General features: G+C 46.1%; 1 protein-coding gene across 2 annotated transcripts in view; it reads right to left on the bottom strand.

Moving 5' to 3' along the window:
- LOC137375475 (choline-phosphate cytidylyltransferase A-like) overlaps positions 1-18,338 on the bottom strand; it is a 69,309-nt gene that overhangs the window by 19,180 nt on the left and 31,791 nt on the right. For both annotated transcript variants that reach the window (XM_068042773.1, XM_068042775.1), the window contains exons 4-6: positions 15,546-15,662; positions 9,479-9,630; positions 247-325 (exon numbers count right to left, since the gene is read on the bottom strand). In XM_068042773.1, coding sequence (XP_067898874.1) covers positions 247-325; positions 9,479-9,630; positions 15,546-15,662 — 348 coding nt within the window. The remainder of the gene's footprint in view (positions 1-246; positions 326-9,478; positions 9,631-15,545; positions 15,663-18,338) is intronic.

Here is an 18,338-nt window from a genome sequence, read left to right as displayed (position 1 = left end):
CCCTCAACAGAGGAAATAGTTTCTCTCTATCCACCCTAGCAAACCCTTTCATCATCATAAACACAGAGGATGGCTAGAACTGAAAAAGTGCAATAGCGAAACAGAGAGAATCCAACTGAAAAATGTTTACTCTGTACCCTGCCATACTGAACTGAGAGTGCTTGAAATGAATTCCAGCATTCCATTCCCCAGCGTTAAAACCACACAACACCAGGAGAGCAGCCCGCCTCCACACCGAACACACACCTGCCTCTTTAATGTGTTTGTAAACATCATCACTTCCTGCGGATGAATATGGGATGTCATCGTGAGCCACAAAGTCAATCTGCAACAGAAAAAAATCTTTAATAACTTTAGAGTAAAAAAAATTTGCAATGTTAAATTTGACAATCCACACTCACGTCTGCTTGCACTTCCTGCCCATAGGACCTTACACAAGTAACAGAAAAATGCTATAAGTATCAAGTACTTCCATTATAAATTCCTATGTCAACATCTATAACAAAAATGTCCACGTCATCTCACAAAAACAATGGGTAGAAATCTAAAGTGATGGGAGGGAGAGATCATAAGGAAAGAAATAGCAGGAGTAGGCCATTTGGCCCCTCCAGCCTGGTCTGCCATTCAATAAGATCATGGCTGATCTGATTGTGGCCTTAACTCTAATTTCCTGCCAGCCCCCCATAACTCTCGACTCCTTTGTAGATTAAAAATCTGTCTAACTCAGCCTTAAACATATTTAATGACCCAGCCTCCACTGCTCTCTGGGGAAGAGAATTCCAAAGATTAACGACCCTCTGTGAGAAGAAATTCTTCCTGATCTTGTCTTAAATGGGAGACCCCTTCTTTTGAAACTGTGCTCCCTAGTTCTAGACTCCCCCATGAGGGGTAACATCCTCTCAGCATCTAACCAATCAAGGCCTCTCAGAATCTAATATGTTTCAATAAGATCACCTCTCAATTTTCTAAACTCCAGTGAGTATAGGCCCAACCTACTCAGCCTTTTCTCATAACCCTTTATCCCAGAAATCAGCCTAGTGAACCTTCTCTGGAGTGTCTCCAATACAAGTATATCCCTCCTTGAGTAAGGGAACCAAAGCTGTACACAGTACTCTAGGTGCAGTCTCACCAATGTCTTGTACAGTTTTAGCAAGACTTCCTCACTTTTACACTCCATCCCATTTGGAAGAATGTTTGCCTTTATATTTGCCTTCCTAACTACTTGCTAACTTATGATTCATATACAAGGACACCCAGATCCCTCAGTATCACTGCATTCTGCAGTCTCTCTCCATTTAAGTAATGTTCTGCTTTTCTATTCTTCCTGCCAAAGTGGACAACCTCACATATTCCCACATTGTACTCCAACTGCCAAATTTTTGCCAACTCACTTAACCTATCTATATTCCTTTGTAGATTCTTTGTCTCCTCCTTTTGCTTTCCTACCTATCATTGTATCAGCAGCAAATCTGGCTATAATACAGTCAGTCCCTTCATCCAAGTCATTAATACAGATTGGAAATAGTTGAGGCCCCAACACTGAATTATACCCTCTCACCAGAAATAGTGCTGTATTACCTGCACTGCGCTGGCTCCAACAGTGCAGCACTCCCTCAGTACTAGCAGTGGAGTGGCAGCCAGGATCACGTGCTCAGGTATTGGTGGGTAAACAGACCTGAGGTGTCAGTTTTGTGGCTCTCGCCTCTGAATCAGAAGATTGTGGGTTCACATCCCACTTGAGACTTGAGCACAAAAATCTAGGCCAGCACTCCCAGTGCAGTACTGAGGGAATGCTGCACTGTCAGAGGTGCTGGCTTTTGCGCGAAGTGTTAAACTGAGTATTTGTCTGCCTTCTCAGATGGACGTGGCACTAATTTGAACAAGAACAAATAAGTTATCCTGGCCAATATTTATCCCTCAACCAACATTATTAAAAATGTAGATTTTATAAAATAAAGGGTACAATTCTAAAGGGGGTGCAGGAGCAGAGGGACCTAGGTATATGTGTGCATAAGCCATTGAAGGTGGCAGGACAGGTTGAGAGAGCAATTAACAAAGCATACAGTATCCTGGGCTTTATTAATAGGGGCATAGAGTACAACAGCAAGGAAATTATGTTGAACTTATATAAGACACTAGTTTGGCCTCAGCTGGAGCACCGTGTCCAGTTCTGGGCGCCGCACTTTAGGAAAGACCTGAGGACATTGGACAGAGTACAGAAAAGAGTCACGAGAATGGTTCTAGGGATGAGGAATTTCAGTTATGAAGATAGATTGGAAAAGTTAGGACTGTTTTCCTTGGAGAAGATAGAGGTATTCAAAATCATGAGGGGTCTAGACAGAGTAGATAGAGAGAAACTGTTCCCACTCGTGAAAGGATCGAGAACGAGAGGGCACAGAATTAAAGTATTTGGTAAGAGAAGCAAAAGTGACATGAGGAAAAACTTTTTCACGCAGTGAATGGTTAAGGTCTGGAATGCGCTGCCCGAGAACGTGGTGGAGGCAGGTGCAACTGAAGCAATCAAAAGGGAATTAGACAGTTATATGAAAAGGAAGAATGTGTAGAGTTACGGGGAGGAGGTAGGGGAATGGAACTGAGGGAGTTGCTCTTTCAGAGAGCCAGTGCGGACACGATGGGCCGAATGGCCTCCTTCTGCGCCGTAACAATTCTGTGATCTGATCATGATCACATTTCTGCCTGCGGGAGGTCGCTTTGTGTGAATTAGCTGCTACGTTTCCTACATTATAACGGTGACTACACTTCAAAAAAAAAAGTACTTCATTAGCTGTAAAGTATTTTGGGACGTCCTGAGGTTATGAAAGGTGCTACACAACTGCAAATTTATTCTTTTTATGCTATGCCTCCCTGTGTATAAAACCAGGGTGTCAATGTCTTTTTTGTGAACACTTGCATGAAGGAGTCACTGACCGACAAACAGTAGTAAGAACCTTGCCTATCTCCCTAACTACGCCAGTGAGGCTAACTGCATCACAGCTAAGATCTGCCAATTTAGTACTTAGAGGAAATGCAACTTGGCAATTTCTGATTAAAGCTGGCAAATGCTGGGATTGCTCTAGATATCAGTGGGTTTTATTTTTTATAAAAGGACACTACAGGGTTAGTTCCATCATTCAATAATCAATATATTTTCAAAACTTGAGGAGTTCAAGGTAAAATCAAATCAATCAGCTGAAGGTCAGATTCAATTCATAGAATCAAAGAATGTTATAGCACAGAAATCTGGCCGCTTGGCCTATCAAATGGGTACCAGTGCTCTTTACCATATGAGTCAGATGGTCTAATCCCATTCTCCTGCTCACTCCTCATACAACCAGAACAACAACCATCGCAGCTCTGCTAGAATAACCCCAAATTCCTCAAGCCTCTCTGTAACTGAAAGCCCCCCCATGCCTCGTAACATTCAAGTTATTCTACACTGCAATTCATCAAACAGTAACTTACTGTAAACGTGAGCTGGTCTGTGGCAAGGGTCTTATATTTAAAATAACTTGCATTTAGATAGCACCTTTGACATGGTGAAACATCCCAAGGCACTTCACAGGAGTGTTATCAACCAAACTTTGACACCAAGTCACGTAAAAAGGCATCATGACAGGTGAACAAAACGTTGGTCAGAAGTAGGCTTGAGGGAGCATCTTAAAGGAGGAGAGAGAGGTGGACAGGTTCAGGGAGGGAATTCCAGAGTTTAGGGCCTGGGCAGCTGAAAGCATGGCTGCTAGCGGTGGAACAATGAAAATCGGGAATGTGCAAGATGCCAGTATTGGAGAAGCGCAGAGATAGGGTTGGGGCAAAGGCAGGAAGCAACTTGGAAACAAGGATTAGCATTCCCTTATCTTTCTATTACTTTCTCCCTCTTGTTTATCTAGCTTCTATGTCATTCACGTCAATTACTCCCCATGGTAGCGAGTTCCATATTCTCACCAGTCACCGGGTAAAGAAATTTCTCCTAAATTCCATATTGGATTTATTAGTGACTGTCTTACATTACGGAAAAAAAGCTGAGAAACAGAAATGTATCTTGTTGTCTTTTCCTAACCTCAACTCTAGTTTTATCTTTGGGAAGATAGCAGGTTATCAGTGCGCAATCTGCAGTCTGCCACTTGCTGGAAGCACAGATAGAAAGGATATCAGATGTAAACACCAAACACAAACATTGCCCCAACATTTGAACAAAAGCAAAAAACAGCAGATCCTGGAAATCCGAAATGAAAACAGAAAATGCAGCAAAATACTCAGCAGGTCAGGTAGCATCTGCGGAGAGAGAAACAGAGTTAATGCTTCAGGTTGGTGACTTGTCATCAGAACTGGAAAAAGTTAAAGAGATTTAACAGTATTTAAGCAAGTACAGGAGGGAGGGAAGGGGTAGTGGGGGAAGATTTGAAAGAGCAAAAAAAGGTTTATCACTTCACAACAACCCAGACTCAACATCGAGCTCAACAATTTCAGATCATAATCACTGCTCCCAGTTCTTCAGAAGGCAGGCGGTGGCAATTATTCTGCTGTTGCCATGTACAGCTCCTCTAGCCCATCTTTAGCTTCTTTATGTGGTCCATCACCATCCCGTTTCTCCATGCACCATCGTCCCTTTTTACATTTAATCACTCCTGCCTTCCATCTTATCATAGAACTGCTGAGTGCTTCCAACATTTTCTGTTTTTATGTCAACATTTAAGAATCAATTAGATTGGGGCTTGAAGGAAAGTGGGGAATAAAAAGATTATGGGAACAGAATTGGCACAAGAGATTTGAACAACTACTCATGTTAGAGGATAACTACCCCCATGGACTCATCGAGCTAAATGATTCAATATACCATGGACATCAGTGATGTGGAGAGACTGGAGAAGCTGGGATTGTCCTCATGGAGCAGAGGAAGTTAAGAGAAGATTTGATGGAGCTGTTGAAAATTATGAAGAATAGGGAGAAACTGTTTCAACTGGCAGGAGGGATAGTAACCAGAGGACATATATTTAAGATAATTGGCAAAAGAAATCCAGGGGGAGATTTTTTTTTAATGCAGTGAGTTATGACATGGAACGCACTGCCTGAAATTATGGTGGAAGCAGATTCAATAATAACTTTCTAAAGGGAATCGGATAAATACTTGAAGTGGAAAAATTTGAAGGACTCTGGGGATAGAGCGGAGGGAGTGGGACTAGGGAGTTAGGTTGGAAGCTGAAAGGCAGGACGAGCAGAGCAGTAATCTCAGGATTGTTACCGGTGCCACGTGCTAGTGAGGCTAGAAACAGGGAGCGAGTGCAGCTGAACACGTGGCTACAGAACTGGTGTAGGAGGGAGGGATTCAGATATGTGGATCATTGGGATACCTTCTGGGGAAGGTGGGACCTGTACAAGGACGGGTTGCATCTGAACTGGAGGGGCACCAATATCCTGGGCGGGAGGTTTGCTAGAGCTCTTCGGGAGGGTTTAAACTAGTTTGGCAGGGGGATGGGAACCGGAGCCACGGATCAGTGGATGGGGTAGCTGTTGAACAGGCAGATACCGAGTGCAGAGAGTCTGTGAGGAAGGTTAGACAGTTGAAAAGGCAAAGTTGCAGCCAGTATGATGGGTTGAAGTGTGTCTATTTTAACGCAAGAAGTGTCAGGAATATCGGTGATGAACTTAGAGCATGGATCAGTACTTGGAGCTACGATGTTGTGGCCATTACGGAGACGTGGATGTCACAGGGCAGGAATGGATGTTGGATGTTCCGGGGTTTAGATGTTTCAAAAGGAATAGGGAGGGAGGGAAAAGAGGTGGGGGAGTGGCATTGTTAATCAGGGATAGTATCACAGCTGCAGAAAGGGAGGTCGTCGAGGAGGGTTTGTCTACTGAGTCAGTATGGGTGGAAGTCAGAAACAGGAAAGGAGCAGTCACTTTGTTGGGAGTTTTCTATAGACCCCCCAATAGCAACAGAGACATGGAGGAACAGATTGGGAGGCAGATTTTGGGAAGGTGCAGAAGTAACAGGGTTGTTGTCATGGGTGACTTCAACTTCCCTAATATTGATTGGAACCTCCTTAGTGCAAATAGTTTGGATGGAGCAGTTTTTGTCAGGTGTGTCCAGGAAGGTTTCCTGACTCAATATGTAGATAGGCCGACGAGAGGGGAGACTATGTTGGACTTGGTGCTTGGCAACGAACCAGGCCAGGTGGTAGATCTCTCGGTGGGACAGCATTTCGGTGATAGTGATCACAACGCCCTGACCTTTACTATAGTCGTGGAGAGGGACAGGAGCAGACGGGATGGGAAAATATTTAATTGGGGGAGGGGGAATTACAATGCTATTAGACAGGAACTGGGGAGCTTAAATTGGGAACAGATGTTCTCAGGGAAATGCACGACAGAAATGTGGAGGTTGTTTAGGGAGCACCTGCTGCGACTGCTGGATAGGTTTGCCCGATGAGGCAGGGAAGGGATGGTAGGGTGAAGGAACCTTGGATGACAAGAGATGTGGAACAGCTAGTCAAGAGGAAGAAGGAAGCTTACTTAAGGTTGAGGAAGCAAGGATCCGACAGGGCTCTAGAGGGTTACAAGGTAGCCAGGAAGGAACTGAAGAATGGATTTAGGAGAGCTAGAAGGGGACATGAAAAAGTCTTGGCGGGTAGGATTAAGGAAAATCCCAAGGCGTTCTACACTTATGTGAGGAACAAGAGGATGGACAGAGTGAGGGTAGGGCCAATCAGGGATAGTGGAGGGAACTTGTGCCTGGAGTCGGAGGAGGTAGGGGAGGTCCTGAATGAATACTTTGCTTCAGTATTCACTAGTGAGAGGGACCTGGTCGTTTGTGAGGACAGCGTGGAACAGGCTTATATGCTCAAACTGTTTGAGGTTAAGAGGGAGGATGTGCTGGAAATTTTGAATGATATGAGGACAGATAAGTCCCTGGGGCCAGACGGGATATACCCAAGGATATTACGGGGAGCGAGGGAAGAGATTACTGCGCCTTTGGCGATGATCTTTGTGTCTTCACTGTCCACTGTAGTAGTACCGGATGATTGGAGGGTGGCAAATGTTGTTCCCTTGTTCAAGAAAGGGAATAGGGATAACCCTGGGAATTATAGACCAGTCAGTCTGACGTCGGTAGTGGGCAAATTATTGGAGAGGATTCTGAGAGACAGGATTTATGATTATTTGGAAAAACATGGTTTGATTAGAGACAGTCAGCATGGCTTTGTGAGGGGCAGGTCATGCCTCACAAGCCTTACTGAATTCTTTGAAGATGTGACAAAACACATTGATGAAGGAAGAGCAGTGGATGTGGTGTATATGGATTTTAGCAAGGCGTTTGATAAGGTTCCCCATGGTAGGCTCATTCAGAAAGTAAGGAGGCATGGGATTCAGGGAAAGTTGGCTGTCTGGATACAAAATTGGCTGGCCCATAGAAGTCAGAGAGTGGTAGTAGATGGAAAGTATTCAGCATGGAGCTCGGCGACCAGTGGTGTTCCGCAGGGATCTGTTCTGGGACCTCTGCTCCTTGTGTTCTTTATAAATGACTTGGATGAGGAAGTGGAAGGCTGGGTTAGCAAGTTTGCTGATGACACGAAGGTTGCTGGAGTTGTGGATAGTGTGGAAGGCTGTTGTAGGTTGCAACGGGACATTGACAGGATGCAGAGCTGGACTGAGAAGTGGCAGATGGAGTTCAACCTGGAAAAGTGTGAAGTGATTCATTTTGGAAGGTCGAATTTGAATGCGGAATACAGGCTTAAAGACAGGATTCTTGGTAGTGTGGAGGAACAGAGGGATCTTGGTGTCCATGTCCATTGATCGCTCAAAGTTGCCACCCAAGTTGATAGGGTTGTTAAGAAGGCGTATGGTGTGTTGGCTTTCATTAACAGGGGGATTGAGTTTAAGAGCCGCGAGGTTATGCTGCAGCTCTTTTAAGCCCTGGTTAGACCACACTTGGAATATTGTGTTCAGTTCCGGTCGCCTCATTATAGGAAGCTTTAGAGAGGGTGCAGAGGAGATTTACCAGGATGCTGCCTGGACTGGAAGGCATGTCTTACGAAGAAAGATTGAGGGAGCTAGGGCTTTTCTCATTGGAGCGAAGAAGGATGAGAGGTGACTTGATAGAGGGGTACAAGATGATGAGAGGCATAGATAGAGTGGATAGCCAGAGACTTTTTCCCAGGGTGGAAAGGGCCATCACCAGGGGGCATAATTTTAAGATGACTGGAGGAAGGTTTCGGGGAGATGTCAGAGGTAGGTTCTTTACACAGAGAGTGGTGGGTGCGTGGAATGCGCTGCCAGCGGTGGTGGTAGAAGCAGATACATTAGGGGCATTTAAGCGACTCTTGGATAGGTACATGGATGATAGTAGAATGAAGGGTAGGTAGTTAGTTTGATCTTAGAGTAGGTTAAAGGTTCGGCACAACATCGTGGGCCGAAGGGCCTGTACTGTGCTGTACTGTTCTATGTTCTAATTGGATAGCTCTTTCAAAGAGATGGCAGAGGGACGATGGCCCGAATGGCTGTATCTGCTGTACTTTTCTTTAAGGTGAGGGATGATTGTAATAGGGTGTGGAAGACATTTCACTCAACGTGAATATCATATTCTCATTCGAATTGGCTGCGACTGCCACACTCATTTCATGTAAGAGCCTTAAAAGCCAGGGAGGCTCATCCCATTTTGTGGATTGGATTTGAACCCAATTTCCAGAGGTGAAAGGTTATTGCAACTTCCACCCGGTCCCTTCATTATTTTAAACAATCGATCAGGTCACTTTTTCGTCTCTGCATCTGCTAGCAAGTACAACTGAAGCATACCCAGTCTCCCATCATAGCACAACCCTCTCAGCCCAGCGACGTAGGAATTGCTGGACTAAGACAGACCAAAGTCCACCGAATTCACCTTACACCATCCTGGAAGTCATATGATACAATGATAATGGGGTCACTGACCAATCACAGCGATTAATCTCTATCAATGAGTCTACAACAGACCCAGACACGAGGTGAGGAAATCCCCCAGTAGTGGAGAGCTTTGGGAACCAGAGGTACAAAGTCACCCGTTCCTCTCAAGCTCGTTACACTCACGAAACCGCATGTCTCAAATTACTCAGGTTCCAAAATGTTATTTTCTGAAAGAAAGCTATCTAATAAACATCTCAATGAATCAATACTTGCAGAGTTGGCACGGACACAACGAGCTTCTTCTGTGATGTAACCATTCTCTGATTCTATGATACTAACTGCTTCCACCATCTGCCTAGGAAGACTGTTCTACAGACTGCCCACTCACTCACTAAAATACCACTTCCAGAGATTAATTTTGAATATATGTGCCTTCATGTGCCAGCTGTGTCCTCTGGTTCCACTGTTCTGGACAAGGTGAAACAACTTGCCACGGCTGACATTACCGATTCACCCCAATGAGTTGTTGCTGATTCTCCTTTAAGGCCAGTATATGCTTCCTGAGGCAGCCAGGAATACATATTTTTAACTGAAGAAAACTTACCCTGTGCATTTCCAGAAATTCAGGCGACAATGACCAGGGTGCATTTCGCACCAACTCATCTACGTAGCGGCAGTGCCTGACTGCATCATATCGCTCAGCCTCATTCATCACCGTGAAGCCTTTGAACTGGTGGGTCAGGTCATCATTGCATACTGTCAGGTTAAATGAAACAAATAAGCATTCAGAAAGTTACTGCTATGACTTAACCTCGACATTCCAACTCATCTGAACCCCACCCGGAAAACTGCATCACCTATTCAGGTAAGGTGCACGATGGTACTGGACTAGAAACGCAGACATCATGAATTCAAATCCGATCATGCCATTAAATTCAACAAATCTATGGGTTGGCACCAGAGAAATAACTGAGTTCATGCATGACTCCAGAGACTTGAGCCCATAATCCAGGCTGAAACTCCTTTTAATCCAGGGTGGCCTCCACCTGTTAATCTTTTTAGTGCAGGCAGACTTATGGATAGCAAATGTATTTCTAGTATAGCTTTCATGGGGGCACCCGAGCTCCCTTCACCTGGGTCACAGTGCAATCAAGAAGTGTTTTAAATTACTGGCAAGGCCACTGAAGCAGGCAGTATCAGTGGATCAAGTATCATTGGGATGTGTTTCTGGAGATAGCCAGAGAGATTAATGTTTTTTCATAAATTCCTTACTTCTCCCCAGGATTTTTTGCCAATTCTCTTAAATCTGTGTCCTCTAATTACTGACCCTCCTGCCAGTGCAAACAGTTTCTTCCAATCTACCCCATCAAAACCCCTCGATTTGGAACTCCTCAATCAAATCTCCTCTTAATCTTCACTGCGGTCAGGAGAACAATCCCAGCTTCTCCAGTCTTTCTTGTTTATTTCTTCAGGGGATGAGGGTGTCGCTGGCTATGCCAGCATTTTCTGCCCATCCCCAATTGCCCTCCAGAAGGTGGTGATGAGCTGCCTTCTTGAACCACAGCAGTCTTTGGGGTGTAGGTACACCAGCAGTCTTTGGGGTGTAGGTACACCCACAGTGCTGTTCGGAAGGGAGCTCCAGGATTTTGACCCAGCGACTGTGAAGGAACGGCGATATAGTTCCAAGTCAGGATGGTGTGCGAGTTGAAGGGGAACTTGCAGGTGGTGGTGTTCCCACGCATTTGCTGCCCTTGTCCTTCTAGTTTGTAGAGGTCGCAGGTTTGGAAGGTGCTGTCGAAAGAGCCTTGATGTGTTGCTGCAGTGCATCTTGTAGATGGTACACACTGCTACCACTGTGCGTCAGTGGATGGGGTGCCAATCAAGCAGGCTGCTTTGTCCTGGATGGTGTCGAGCTTCTTGAGTGTTGTTGGAGCTGCACCCATCCAGGCAAGTGGAGAGTATTTCATCACACTCCTCACTTGTGCCTTGTAGATGGTGGACAGGCATTGGGCAGACAGGAGGTGAGTTACTTGCCGCAGAATTCCCAGTCTCTGACCTGTTCGTGTAGCCACAGCACTTGTGTGGCTGGTCCAGTTCAGTTTCTGGCCAATGGTGATCCCCAGGATGTTGATAGTGGGGGATTCAGCGATCGTAATGCCATTGAATGTCAAGGGCAGATTGTTAGATTCTCTCTCTAGTTTGAGAGATGGTCATTGCCTGGCACTTCTGTGGTGCGAATGTTACTTACCACTTATCAGCCCAAACCTGGATGTTGTCCAGGTCTTGCGGCACATGGACATGGGCTGCTTCAATACCTGAGGAGTCACGAATGGTGAACATTGTGCACTCATCAGCGAACATCCCCATTTCTGGCCTTATGATGGAGGGAAGGTCATTGATGAAGCAGCTGAAGATGGTTGGGCTTAGGACACTACCCTGAGGAACTCCTACAGTGATGTCCTGGAGCTGAGATGATTGACCTCCAACAACCACAACCATCTTCCTTTGCACTAGGTATGACTCCAAGCAGCGGAGTGTTTTCCCCCTGATTCTCATTGACTCCAGTTTTACTCGGGCTCCTTGATGCCATATGCAGTCAAATGCTGCCTTAATGTCAAGGGCAGTCACTCTCACCTCAGCTCTGGAGTTCAGCTCTTTTGTCCATGTTTGGACCAAGGCTGCAATGAGATCAGGAGCTGAGTGGGCCTGGGTGGGGAGGTGGTGGTGTAGTGGTAATGTCACTGGACTAGTAATTCAGATGCCTAGGCTAATTTTCTATTAATGCCAAAGGGATCAAGGGATATGGGGAGAAAGCGGGAACAGGGTACTGAATTAGACGGTCAGCCATGCTCTTTTTCGAATGGCGGAGCAGGCCTACTCTTGCTCCTATTTTCTATGCTTCCTATGGAACCCAAACTGAGCGTCTGTGAGCAGATTATTGCTAAGCAAGTGCCGCTTGATAGCAGTGTCAATGACACCTTCCATCACTTTGATGATCGAGAGTAGACTGATAGAGCGGTAATTGGCTGGGTTGGATTTGTCCTGCTTTTTGTGCACAGGACATACCTGGGCAATTTCCAATTTTGTTGTAGCTATACTGGAACAGCTTGGCTAGGGGCGTGGCTAGTTCTAGAGCACAAGTCTTCAGTACTATTGTCAGAATGTTGTCAGGGCCCAACGTGTTTGCAGTATCCAGTACCTTCAGTCGTTTTTTGATATCACGCAGAGTGAATCGAATTGGCTGAAGACTGGTATCTTTGATGCTGGGGACCTCAGGAGGAGGCCGAGATGGATCATCCACTCGGCATTTCTGGCTGAAGATGGATAAAAATGCTTCAGCCATATCTTTTGCACTGATGTGCTGGGCTCCCCCATCGTTGAGGATGGGGATATTTGTGGAGCCTGGTCCTCCTGTTAGTTGTTTAATTGTCCACCACCATTCACGCTGGATATGGCAGACTGCAGAGTTTAGATCTAATCCGTTGGTTGTGGGATCGCTTAGCCCTGTCTATTGCATTAAAAGCAAAATACTGCGGATGCTGGAAATCTGAAATAAAAACAAGAAATGCTGGAAACACTCAGCAGGTCTGGCAGCATCAGTGGACAGAGAAGCAGAGTTAACATTTCAGGTCAGTGATCCTTCTTCAGAACTGGCAAATATTAGAAATGTAAAAGGTTATAAGCAAGTAAAGTGGGGGTGGGGCAAGAGATAACAAAGGAGAAGGTGCAGATAGGACAAGGTCACAGAATAGCTGACCAGAAGGTCATGGAGCAAAGATATGTTAATGGTGTGTTGAAAGACAAAGCATTCGTACAGAAAGGGTGTTAATGGACTGTAAAATTGAACAGCCACAAGTACAAACATGAAAAAAACAGTGGGTAAGCAAACTGAACAAACTAAGATGAAATAAAATAAACAAACTAAAAAAATTTAAAAAAGGAAAACAAAAAAAATTACTAAAAATAAAAGTAAAATGGGGGGCCCCGTCATGCTCTGAAATCTGTCTATTGCATGTTGCCTCCACTGTTTGACATGCAAGTAGTCCTGTATTGTAGCTTCACCAGGCTGACACCTCATTTTTAGGTATGCCTGGTGCTGCTCCTGGCATGCCCTCCTGCACTCTTCATTGAACCAGGGTCGGTCCCCCGGGCTTGATGGTAATGGCAGAGTGGAGGATATGCCGGACCATGAGGTTACAGATTGTGGTTGAATACAATTCTGCTGCTGCTGATGGCCCACAGTGCCTCACGGATGCTAGTCTTGAGTTGCTAGATCTGTTTGAAATCTCTCTCATTTAGCACGGAGATAGTGCCACACAACACGATGGTGGGTACGTTCAGGGTGAAGATGGGACTTCATTTTCACGAGGATTGTACGGTGGTCACTTCTACCAATAGTGTCATGGACAGATGCATCTGCGACAGGCAGATTGTTGAGGGCGAGGGCAAGTAGGTTTTTTCCTCTTGTTGGCTCCCGCACCACCTGCCGCAGATCCAGTTTCGCAGCTATGTCCTTTAGGACTCGGCCAGCTCGGTCAGTGGTGGTGCTACCGAGCCACTCTTGGTGATGGACATTAAAGTCCCCCACCCAGAGTACATTCTGTGCCCTTGCCACCCTCAGCGCTTCCTCCAAGTGCTGTTCAGCATGGAGAAGTAGTGACTCATCAGCTGAGGGGGTGGTAGGTGGTAATCAGCAGGAGGTTTCTTTACCCATGTTTGACCTGATATCAGGAGACTTCATGGGGTTCGGAGTCAATGTTGAGGACTCCCATGGCAGCTCCCTCCTGACTGTATACCACTGTGCCACCACCTCTGCTGGGTCTGTCCTGCCGGTGGGACAGGACATACCCAGTGATGGTGATATCTGGGACATTGTCTGCAAGGTATGATTCCGTGAGTACGACAATGTCATGCTGTTGCTTGACTAGTCTGTGGGGCAGCTCTCCCAATTTTGGCACAAGCCCCCAGATGCTAAGGAGGACTTTGCAGGGTCAACAGGGCTGGGTTTGCCTTTGTCGTTTCCGGTGCTTAGGTTGCTGCTGGGTGGTCCGTCTGGTTTCATTCCTCTTCTTAGACTTTGTCGTGTTTTGATACAACTGAGTGGCTTGTTAGGCCATTTCAGAGGCCTTATAAGGGTCAATCGCATTGCTATGGGTCTGGAGTCCATGTAAGCCAGACCAGGTAAGGACGGCAGATTTCTTTCCCTAGAGTACATTCGTGAACCAGATGAGTTTTTACAACATACAACAATGGTTTCATGGTCGCCATGACTAGCTTTATAATTCCAGATTTTTAATTGAATTCGAATTCCACTATCTGCCGTGGTGGGATTCAAACCCACGCCGCCAGAGCATTAGCTACATCCCTGAAGTAGATGAAAAAGTGGAAATTAAAACTGACACTACAGATTAATCTGATGATAAACTTACTAGTTAGCCAAGCACATTTCCTGCACACTTTATCTGCACAGTGACTGCTGCTAAAGAAGAAACTAACTTTGAGTGCTAACAAATCTGAAATAAAAGCAGAAAACAATAGAAACTCACAACAGACCAATCTGCATCCAAGAAAAAGCACCATCTTCATTGCCTTTCATAACCTCCGGCTATTCCAAAGTGATTCACAGCCAATTAAGTACTTTTGAAGTGTAGTCACTGTTGTAATGGAGGAAATGCGCAGCCAATTTGCACACAGCAAGCTCCCACAAACAGCAAAGTGACAATGACCAGATAATTTAAGAGAAGTTGGTTGAGGGATGAATATTGGCCAGGATGACAGGGAGAATTCCACTCCTCTTCTGTGAAATAGTGGCCATGGGATCTTTTACATCCACCTGAGGGCAGACTGAGGCTTTGTTTAAAGCCTCACCCAAAAGACAGCATCTCCAACAGTGCAACATTCCCTCAGTATAGCACCGGAGTGTCAGCCTGGACTACGGGCTCATGACCTGCTGACTCAGAGGGGAGAGAGCTACCACTGAACCAACACTGCTGACACAGAAAACATCATGTTTCAAATAAGTCTAGTCTTTTCCTTCCCACCTGCAGCTGAAAAGCACAATGAAGCAGTGATTTATTTTTTAATATTGCTTCAGTGTGGCAACGGTTGAAACTGAGAACTCAGGACCAAAGCAAGTGAGTCTTCAGCTGTATTCCACCCGCCAGCTAGCAGCTTTCAACTCATCTCCAGTTAAAGATAAATGAAAAGCAAAGAACTTGCATTCGCATAGCACCTTTCACTGCCTCAGGCAGTCCTGAGGCGTTTCACAGTCATGGCTTACTTCTGAAGCGCAGTCACCAATATTTTTGGCAAAGGGAAAAGCCAAATTGTGCATAGCAAGATCCCAAGTACAGCAAATGACATTGGTGAGGGAGAAAGGCTCAGAGAAATCGTTTGCCTCGTTTTCCAATCGATCTTTTAGATTCACCCGAGGAGGCAGATGTCGTCTCAATTTTAACATATTTTCTCAAAGACAGCAACTCCCTCAGTAACTGCACTGGACGTGTCAGCATGGACTGTGTGTTCAAGATTTTGTAGTGTCACTTGGAAACACAACCTTCAGAGGTGAGAGTGCTGCCAACCAAATCAAGCTGATATTTAATGGGCCAATCAGTAAGAAATGTTAATAAGACAACAAATATTCCCAGTGGCAGTTACAACTCCTTTCTTACCGCCCACTATTAGATGCGTGTTTGGGAAAAGGCTCTTGGCCTGCATCAGCGCCCGGGCGTGTCCTGAGTGAAACAGATCGAAGATTCCATCAGCATAAACTCGAACTGGGCGATCCACTGAAAGGAGAAGAAAGATTTTCATTGATATAGTGTGTCATCACATCATTAAAATGGCTCGGTGCTTTGTTTAATTAATTCCCAACACAGGCACGATGGGCGGACTGGCCTTCTGCTGTATGTTTCTATGATTCTTGGGATGTGGGTGTCGCTGGCAAGGTCGGCATTTATTGCCCATCCCTAACTTCCCTTGAGAAGGTGGTGTTGGAGCTGCCTCTTGAACACAACTGAGTGGCTTGCTCAGCCTTTTCAGAGGTCAGTTAAGAGTCAACCACATTGCTGTGGATCATATGAACATATGTACATACAAACATATGAATTAGAAGCAGGTGTAGGCCACTCGGCCCCTCGAGCCTGCTCCGCCATTCAACAAGATCATGGATGATCTGTCTGAAACTTCAACTCCACATACCCCCAATAACAGTGGTTCTAACACTGACCCTTGGGGAACACCACTGTTTACCATCCTCCAGTCTGAAAAACAACCAGTTACCACAACTCGCCGTTTTCTGTCCTTAAGCCAATGCTTTATCTCATTGGACACTGTTCCTCTGAATCCATGAGCCTCAATTTGTTAACCAGCCTATTATATGGTCAAATGCTTTCTTAAAATCCAAATAGACAACATCCACCACATTTTCTTCATCAACGTTCTCTGTTACTTCATTAAAAAAAACTCAGCTAGATTAGTGAAGCATGATCTGCCTTTTACAAATGCATGCTGGCTCTCCTTATTAATCCAAGCATCTGTTGATTTTTTTTCTTTGATTATTGTTTCCAAAATGTTACCTAACACTGATGTTGAACAACTGGCTTGTAGTTGCTGGGACTGTCCTTACAACCTTTCTTGAATACGAACATACATATGAACATGCAGATTAGATGCAGGAGTAGGCCACATGGCCCCTCGAGCCTGCTCCACCATTCAACAAGATCATGGCAGAACTGATTGTAACCTCAACTCCACATTCCCAGCTACCCCCAATAAATATTCACCCCTTTGCTTATCAAGAATCTATCTATTTCTAGCTTTAAAATATTTAAAGACTGCTTCCAGCGCCTTTTGAGGAAGAGCGTTCCAAAGACTCACGACCCTCAGAGAAAATAATTCTCCACATCTGTCTTAAATGGGCGACCCCTTATTTTTAAGCAATGACCCCTAGTTCTCCATTCTCCGACAAGGGGAAACATTCTTTCCACATTCACCCTGTTAAGACTCCTCAGGATCTTATATGTTTCAATCAAGGCGCCTCTTACTGTTCTAAACTCCAGCAGATACAAGCCTAACCTGTCCAACCTTTCCTCATAAGACAGCTCTCTCATTCCAGTTATTAGTCTAGTAAGCCTTATCTGAAGAGCCTCCAATGCATTTACATCCTTCCTTAAATAAGGAGACCAATACTATACACAGTACTCCAGATGTGGTCTCACCAACGCCTTGTATAACTGAAGCATAACCTCCCTACTATTCAATTCCACTTGCAATAAGCGATAAGATTCTATTGGCTTTCCTAATTACTTACTGAACCTGTGTACTAATATTTTGGGATTCATGGAAAAGGACACTGAGATCCCTCTGCATCTCGGAGCTCTGCAATCTCTCACCATTTAGATAATATGCTTTTTTATGCTTCCTGCCAAAATGGACAATTTCACATTTTCCTACATTATACTCCATTTGCCAATCTTAGCCCACTCACAACTTATCTACATCCCTTTGTAGCCTCCTTATGCCCTCTTCACAAGTTACTTTCCTACCTATCTTTGTGTCATCAGCAAATTTAGCAACCATACTTACGGTCCTTTCATCCAAGTCATTTATATAAATTGTAAAAAGTTGAGACCCCAGCACAGATCTCTGCGGCACACCACTCGTTACATCTTGCCAACCAGAAAATGACACATTTCTGCCTACTCCCCGTTTCCTATTAGCATGCCAATCACTTCAGTGAGATTTGTGTTTAGACCGGGGCTCCAGGATAGCTGCATATGCGGGATTGTGTGTGCATTACAACAGAATCCATGGCCTCGTCCCTTCTTCCCCCTCGGCCGCTTTCTCCCCTGCTCCCTCCCCTCCCCTCCCTATCTTGCCGCCACTCTCTCTCTCTTCCCCTGTGCGTAGAAAAAAGGCTGTGATCACAGGAGGGAGCAGAGACCGGCAGCGGGAGGGAGCGGGGACCGGCAGCGGGAGGGAGCGGGGACCGGCAGCGGGAGGGAGCGGGGACCGGCAGCGGGAGGGAGCGGGGACCGGCAGCGGGAGGGAGCGGGGACCGGCAGCGGGAGGGAGCGGGGACCGGCAGCGGGAGGGAGCGGGGACCGGCAGCGGGAGGGAGCGGGGACCGGCAGCGGGAGGGAGCGGGGACCAGCAGCGGGAGGGAGCGGGGACCAGCAGCGGGAGGGAGCGGGGACCAGCAGCGGGACCAGTAGTGGGAGGGAGCGGGGACCAGTAGTGGGAGGGAGCGGGGACCAGCAGCGGGAGGGAGCGGGGACCAGCAGCGGGAGGGAGCGGGGACCAGCAGCGGGGACCAGTAGTGGGAGGGAGCGGGGACCAGTAGTGGGAGGGAGCGGGGACCAGCAGCGGGAGGGAGCGGGGACCAGCAGCGGGGACCAGTAGTGGGAGGGAGCGGGGACCAGTAGTGGGAGGGAGCCGAGTGCCGGGAGTGACAAGCGAAGAAT

Source organism: Heterodontus francisci, chromosome 11 (genome assembly GCF_036365525.1).
Source record: "Heterodontus francisci isolate sHetFra1 chromosome 11, sHetFra1.hap1, whole genome shotgun sequence".
In the NCBI taxonomy this organism is placed as follows: Eukaryota; Metazoa; Chordata; class Chondrichthyes; order Heterodontiformes; family Heterodontidae; genus Heterodontus; species Heterodontus francisci.
The sequence above is the reverse complement of the archived record's forward strand: the minus strand, read 5'-3'. Positions and strand labels throughout refer to the sequence as shown.